Source organism: Ananas comosus, linkage group 17 (genome assembly GCF_001540865.1).
Source record: "Ananas comosus cultivar F153 linkage group 17, ASM154086v1, whole genome shotgun sequence".
Lineage (NCBI taxonomy): Eukaryota > Viridiplantae > Streptophyta > Magnoliopsida > Poales > Bromeliaceae > Ananas > Ananas comosus.
This window is the reverse complement of record NC_033637.1, coordinates 4436554-4444455: the sequence shown is the minus strand read 5'-3', so window position 1 is coordinate 4444455 and position 7902 is coordinate 4436554. Positions and strand designations below refer to the sequence as shown.

Sequence of the window (7902 nt, the reverse complement as noted above, 5' to 3'; positions counted from 1 at the left end):
GGGAGAATAATTAAATAGGAGACAAAGAAGAGAAAGGGAAGATGCCGCCTAAATAGAAAGGCCTTCAAGGGACACATGCATCCAAGCACTTCAATCCTTTGCCAAATCCAAGGCTTTAGAGGCGGTATCACCTAAGCCCTCTCTCTCTCTCTCTCTCTCTCTCTCTCTCTCTCTCTCTCTCTCTTAAAGCTGTCACCTCTCACCTGTTGTTATATATGTAACGGGTAAAACAAAGAACATAGGGATGGTCATGATATATAGAGTGGTAATTCGGGTTTGTGAGTTGTGTTCGTGTTGTATAATTATATTAATTAATCATAGGAGAGATGGAGAGAGAGTGCGGCTTGTATATATAATTTTGAAATTAAGTATGAAGGTCTTTGTATTTTCAAGTTATTTTTTATGATTGAACATCTGATTTGACGATCAAACTCCTTATATACATAATCTACGCTATTGAAACTGTTTAAAAACCAAATTTCATAACGGAGTTGATAGGATACAAATCTACTCTCTCTCTCTCTCTCTCTCTCTCTCTCTCTCTCTCTCTCTCTATATATATATATATATTTTTAGAATTAGACTAGAATACTATTAAAAGTATGGAGGATTCGGTGCTATGAAGTTGTTTTTTATGATATCGCATTTGAAACAACTCTATTAGACATGATCTATATTATTATAAATACTTATAAGTCAATTTTTATGATTTTTTAAAATTATTTATCTTTAAAATGAATGGTCTCAAACTAAATGGTTGAAAATAAAAATCTTATAAAAAATAAGAATAAAAAACTTAAATTTCTAATCAGAGATACCGAGCTTGTTCTAAATAGTAAAAAAAAATTCTATCAAAATTTTACTGGATATAGATTTTTTCACACTATTAAACTTATAAATGTATTACATCAGCTATTCAAAGTGTCAATTTTGAGACATTTTGATCACTAGTCTAATGATGTTGAAAAAATATATAATTTGTTTCCTAAATAATTCTAATAACGTAGATTATTTTTAACGGAGTTGATCATCGATTCGAATATCTCATTATTGAAAACAACCTAGTAGCTAGTATGAAAGCATCCATGCTAATAATAGCATACAAGTTGGACTCTCTCTCTCTCTCTCTCTCTCTCTCTCTCTCTCTCTCTCTCTCTCTCTCTCTCTCTCTCTATATATATATACAATCATATTTAAATCGTGCGTATGGTACTCAATATTGTAGAGAAAAAAATAAAATATTGTTGATTGTAGAAAAATAGTATTTGCTATCTATTTTTTATCCTTCGGTAGAGTTTATTAGTTGCTCGCAATACTATTATGGATCTAGAGACTAAAATGTTAATAGCAAATATTATTCCTCAGCTAGAAATAGTGCCATAGTTCAATTCCAAAATTGTGACCCCCTAATTGTAGTATCTTTGGTGTTTAGTGATCGACTGTGCCCTTTTATGTTTAACTTAAAATTTTTAAAGGCCCTAAGCTTCTTTTTTTTGAGAGAGAGAAGGCCCTAAGCTTCATTTCTTATGAGTTTCAATTGCATAATATGTGGCCATTTAAAGAACCTAAACTAAGTTAACTCATGTATATTAGCTTCAAACATTTTTTTCCCATAAAATAAACAGTTTAGTGTTTGTTTTGGATATTCTAAAATAAAGAAGTCTTTTTTTTTGTCTTGTAAAACCTAAAATAGGAAAGTCATTTTAAAAAGAATAAATTGTTCATATTATGGAGTAATTATTCATGCGTTGAGTCAGGTGAGACATGTGATTTGAATGTTTAAATGCACAATTACTTACAATGGATGAGAAAGTTTGAGAAATAAAATATTTAGATTCTGTTTGAATACATGAACATTTTGTCTAGCATATCTTTTTAATTTACGCAAAAAGTTTATAATATTTGGTAGATGAAGAGTGGAATAAAATGTCTAGGAATTGTGCAACAATATTATTAATAGTACATAAATAGTATTTACCGTCTACTTTTTGACCATCCGATGCCTAGGGTTTAGTGGGGAGTTGATGAAATAGTAATAATCCAAGGATGAAAAAGTGGATAGTAACCACTATTCATATAATATCACTACAAGAAAATTAATTAATATTTAAGGACGTTTTTTTTTATTTAACAATGCGTAAAAGCCTCCCAATATAGTCTAACATCATATTTGAAAGCGTCGGTTAAAACATTAGTAAATGAATAGCCGCCACGTATATACAGACGCTTATGCCCAGCGTCGGTAAAATATATTCTGACACTTTAAAGCATCAGAATTTTTTAAAATTCTGAAGCTTTAAAGTGTCGAAAAATTAAAAATAATAGTAAAATTTATTATTTAATAAATTGATTTGATACAAAAGATATTTTATATGACGATATTTTTTGATGTGTCAATATTTGCTATATTATATGAACGCTCGGGGACGTTTCCTCCAAGCGACGTCTAAAAAATTCTCTTACATTGAAATTTTCTTAATAATGTATTAATTTTATCCTAGTTGAATTTGATGTCCAAATTGATATATCATATTTAGCCTTCAAGTTGTTTTCTCTAAATAAGATAGACCACCTCATCGGTGAAATATACTATCATCTCAAGCTTCTAGCTTCTAATCATAAAAGAAAATACTCATGCCGAATAAGTTATTGCATGATAACTTATTTCAACATCCAATTGGTCCTTACATCTCGTTTTTTCACTCAAGGAGCATACAATAATTCGCAAATAAAGCATACAATTAGATATACACAATATCATACTATATCGGACCTTTAATATATTTTCACAAAATAAGATAAATCACTCTCAGAAAAGCTACACAGAAGAAAGTTCTATCCCTATATATATAGAAGGTCATTAATTATTTGTGCAAAAATGCATAAAGATAAAGTTCCCAGAGGTAATTAGTAATTAAGTTCCTTCGTATATATATCACAAAAGTACATGAAACATTCGTGATTTGTGCAAAAAATTCACGAAGATAAAGTTCCCAGAGGTAATAATTAAGTTACTATATATTATCACAAAAGTACATGAAATATTCGTAATTTCTGCAAAAAAATGCATGAAGATAAAGTTCCCAGAGGTAATTATTAAGTTACTATATGTGTGTCACAAAAGTACATGAAATATTTGTAGTTTGTGCAAACATGCACGATGACAAAAGCTCCTAGAGGTAATTATCAAGTTCCTAGATATTATATCACAAAAGTACATTGAAATATTCGTGTATTAATTTTATGCTATATAACAATTAATCAAGCTTCGTCATCTTCTTCTTGGGCCGGCCTATCCGTTTGTATGTCCCCTCATTATCCTCCCCCTTGTGTTGGACATTACAAACGAAGCTCCCCACTCCCCCAAAGAGAACAAACAAGCCATCATAAAGAGACAAAATAAACGCTTTAGCAAACACCGAAGGGCCCCAAACACTTCAATTCACAACTAATGAACAAGCTATTGTGTTGCACCCGGGGTGTACAAGCAAATCTCGTGTATCGCGCACTCAAATTATAATTTTATGTTGGGGGTTTTAAAATTAATTAGAATCCAACTTGTTGGTTCTGCTCTATGATATTCGAATGACTTACATGTAAAAGATTATATGCCTACTGATATTTTTAATTCTACTTGATGAGTAGGTAATATATTTTTCAAAATTTGTGCACCTTCTTATATGTCTTTTATATGTTGTAAAATTTGATTTTAAATAACAATTAATCATGAAATACTAGGTGCGGTGCGAGTAAAATGCTATATTCTGGCCGAGCATTCCTAGCGCAAATAGCAAAGAGCTTGATGGCTGATATTCGAGATTTTAAATTTGCAGTTTAGTTGCTTCATATTTTCCGCCAAGTTTATTTCTAGAAAAAACAAGTGAAGCAAATAGTGTGCTACATTTCTCTCTCTCTCTCTCTTTCTCTCTCTCACACACACACACACACACACACACACACAAAAGAATAAAATAAAAATAAAGAACATGCTAAGCAAATGGTTTGTCCAACTAATGAGCCCTTGTCACCAAATTCTTTCCCCCAATCCCTTCACAGAAGCTGGAGAAAAAGACAATTCTCTCCCTCATTTTCTTTTTCTCGTTTACGACTATTCCTCTTATACTATAGGCCAACTCTTGGTCCCACTAACCCTAATGCTGCTTCTCTTCTTCTTCTTTCTTCTTGTTTGTAGTTCTCCTATATTTATTAAAGAACATGGCCACAACTCTATGTGGGAGCATGGGAGGCTTGAAGAGCTCCGGAACCAGCTCCGTCGTGAAGCAGAAACATCCCCCGGCCTCTCCGACGGCCTCCGTGTCGGAATCCAACATTGTCACTTCGTCCGATCCCGAACACCTGCAGCCCGATCAACCCGAACGTAACGACGCGATCGCCATTCCCGAGCTCAAGTTCGAGCTCGACCTAGGCCTCGAGGTCCAGTCGCCGGACAACGCGATGTGGGACTCGTTGTTCGCCGATGTCGCGGGCGCCGACTTCATGATAGAGTCCCCTAGAAGGGATTACATGGTATGCTCCCCTAGGAGGGATTACATGGCGTGTTCTCCTAAAAGAGAGAATGTTACAATCTCTTCGCCTAAGAGAACATTCCTCATGAACAACAATTCCTATAGTAGCTATCATAATAACAACTACGCCTATGTGTCCGGTGTGCATGGCCTCTTTGGGTGCACCACCCAAACTACGTACCTTTCACCCAACCATAACAAGGGCAAGTCCCTGAGTCCGCTACACAAAGTTTTTAACTATTCTTCTTCCTCCTCCACATCTCTCCTTCCATTGTACGCTTCGTCTGCGGAGTTCGTTCGCGGGGATGAGAGCTTGCTGTTGCCCGTGGTGGACGCGTTCTTGGACGAATACAAGGAGGGGAGTAACGCGGAGGTAGGGTTTGACGTTCCGGGATCGGCGGCGACGTCCGCACTGCCGACGCTTCTGGAGTGCCTGTCGATGCCCGAGATGAACCAGTACGGAGAGGACGCGGTGGCGGCGGGGGAGGCGGCGGCGGGAGCTCAAGGCGGTGGCGAGGGTACTGATCATGTGTATCAAAATTGGGAGTTACAGCAACTAGCGAGCTGCGGCGGCGAATTGGCGGATGTGGCTAAGTCCGAATGGGCAGACCCTTCCTATCAGGACGTGCTGGGTGCAATAGTTCCCCCTTCCGACACTGAGCAGGTATAGTTCTTAATTTCTACGTATACATGTACATAAACATACGTATTCATGCATATATACCAATATGCGCATATTTGCATATGTACCTATGTATAGTACGTACATGGCTACATGCATTTACGTACGTATACGTTTGTGGATTGGGATGGAGTTGCATATTTAAAGTAAAATAGTTAATATATAATCTTTGTAATCTATAAATTAAATACATGTACTATACGTATAGAAAATAGAAAATACCGAACAATTAGGACGAGTTTCATTTCGTGTATGTAATACACATCAAGCATTTAGTCCAAAAATTAATGGACTCTCTAGATTTATCTAACAACATATGATATTATTATCCAATGCAATAACAAATAGTCTTCATGTATTTAGGATTATTTTTATATTAACTTACGGTAAGGTTACATCCCTATATACGGATGTAGATATTTTGTTCTTCTTTGTGATGTGTACGGTGCATGTATGTTAATTTCGGTCTAATCAATGTGCTCTAGGTGTTAACTGCGAGTAAATTAATTAATAAAGATGCTTAGTATTTTGAGAAGAGGACAAGTTTTTTTTTCAATTAAATTAAGAGGAGGATACATAAGTTAATTAACAATTAATTGCGTGTCACGTTGCGATTTTGAAGTACTTACGTTGATACGGAAATTAAGCCTAAAAATATGTCACACGTATGAGAGAGAATTGTAAGAAGTATTGTTTTATTGAACTGAAAATAATACTATATAGGGAAAAAGTCAAAATTTCACGCAAATTAACACAATCGTATAGTACAAATCCATTCAGTATATTCTACTTAAGGTTATCAATTTTCTTTTTATCGAACCATTGAGAAGGTCTTTTTTTTTCTTAATTTTGTGGTAAGAATGTATGGATTTTACATGAATATATAATAGGACATTTTGAAACAAATAACTGAGTTTTAAAAAAATTAATCTTTCCTACAAAAATATTTATTGAGAAAATGTTGTACAAAATGATAGAATGTTCAGTTGGAGGCCAAAAAAAAAAAATTGTCCAAAGAAAATTTCTTAAATTCTAATAAAAACTTTTAAAAATTTCATTCCAACATATATTTTTTATGTTGCATTTTAATCCAACTTAAAATCTTTTATTTTGATATATATCATGTTAAATAATATTAAATAATTATTATTTTTTAAATAGTTAAGTTCAGTAAGTACTTTTATATTTTACACTCAGCAACAACTCTGTGTGCCTGCCATGGCATTGTAGGAGCAAGACAGCGGGCTCGAGCTGGTGCACCTCCTGCTGGCCTGCGCGGAGGCGATCGCAAAAGACGACTACCTCGCCGCCCGCCGGTACCTCCACCACCTGCACCGCGTCGTCTCCCCCGTCGGTGACTCCATGCAGCGCGTCGCCTCCTGCTTCGCCGACGCACTTCCCCTTCCCGCCGTCCCTCGACGTCCTCCGCATTTACCAGATTCTCTACCAGGTAGATCAACACGCACAAGTAGAATCATTTATCATGACATTAGGTGTACGACTCGATGGTCTCACATTCTGACCGCTGTTGTACGTGAAAACTGTTCCCATTAAATTTTTGTTCGTTTGATTGTGACGTCTGCAGGTGTGCCCCTACGTAAAGTTTGCGCACTTCACGGCGAACCAGGCCATCTTCGAGGCCTTCGAGGGGGAGGACCGCGTGCACGTCGTCGACCTCGACATCCTCCAGGGCTACCAGTGGCCCGCATTCCTGCAGGCGCTCGCCGCGCGGCCCGGCGGGGCACCGTCCCTGCGGATTACGGGGGTGGGGCACTCGGCCGCCGCGGTGAGCGAGACCGGGCGGCACCTCGCCGAGCTGGCGCACTCCCTCCGCGTGCCCTTCGAGTTCCACGCGGCCGCCGCAGGCCGCCTGGAGGACCTGCGCCCCCGCATGCTCCACCGCCGCGTCGGCGAGGCCCTCGCGGTGAACGCCGTCAACCGCCTCCACTGCGTCGCCGCGCCGCACCTCGGCCCCCTCCTCGCCATGATCCGCGACCAGGCGCCCAAGATCGTCACCCTCGTCGAGCAAGAGGCCAGCCACAATGGCCCCTCCTTCCTCGGAAGGTTCACATCAATGACATTCACAGATGTTATATATATATATATATATATATATATATATATAGAACTAGGCTACTATACTATCGGTAGCACGGAGCGCTCCGTGCTACCAAGTTGTTTTCGATGATGCGGCTTCCAAATTGACGATCGGCTCCGTTAGACTTGATCTACACTATTGAAAGTATTTAGAAACTAAATTTCATAATTTTTCGATATCATTTAACTATCAAACAAGTAGTCTAAAATTGAACGGCTGAAAATAAAAATCTCATGAAAAATGATGATAAAAGATTTAAATTCAAGATCAGATATACTGATCTTACTCTAAATAGTGAAAAGAATTTTCTATAAAATTTTCATCGCATTTGGATTGTTTTACACCGTTAAACTCACAAACACACCACATCGGCCATTAAAATTGTCAATTTTGAGATCTTTTGATCACTAGTCAAATGATGTCGAAAAAATCTGAAATTTAGTTTCCAAATACTTTCAATAGTGTAGATCAAGTCTAACGGAGCCGATCGTCGATTTGGAAGCCGCATCATCGAAAACAACTTGGTAGCACGGAGCGCTCCGTGCTACCGATAGCATAGTAGCCGGACTCTATATATATATATATATATATATATA

At 37.4% G+C, this 7902-nt stretch overlaps 1 protein-coding gene across 1 annotated transcript in view; it reads left to right on the top strand.

Annotated features, from left to right (window-relative positions):
• The window catches only part of LOC109723161 (DELLA protein RGL1-like), a 4890-nt gene continuing 1201 nt past the window's right edge, over positions 4214–7902 (top strand). Inside the window, 4 exon segments of the mRNA XM_020251418.1 lie at positions 4214–5190; positions 6439–6605; positions 6607–6658; positions 6794–7272. Of these exon segments, the coding sequence (XP_020107007.1) occupies positions 4216–5190; positions 6439–6605; positions 6607–6658; positions 6794–7272 (1673 nt within the window). The 5' untranslated portion in view covers positions 4214–4215.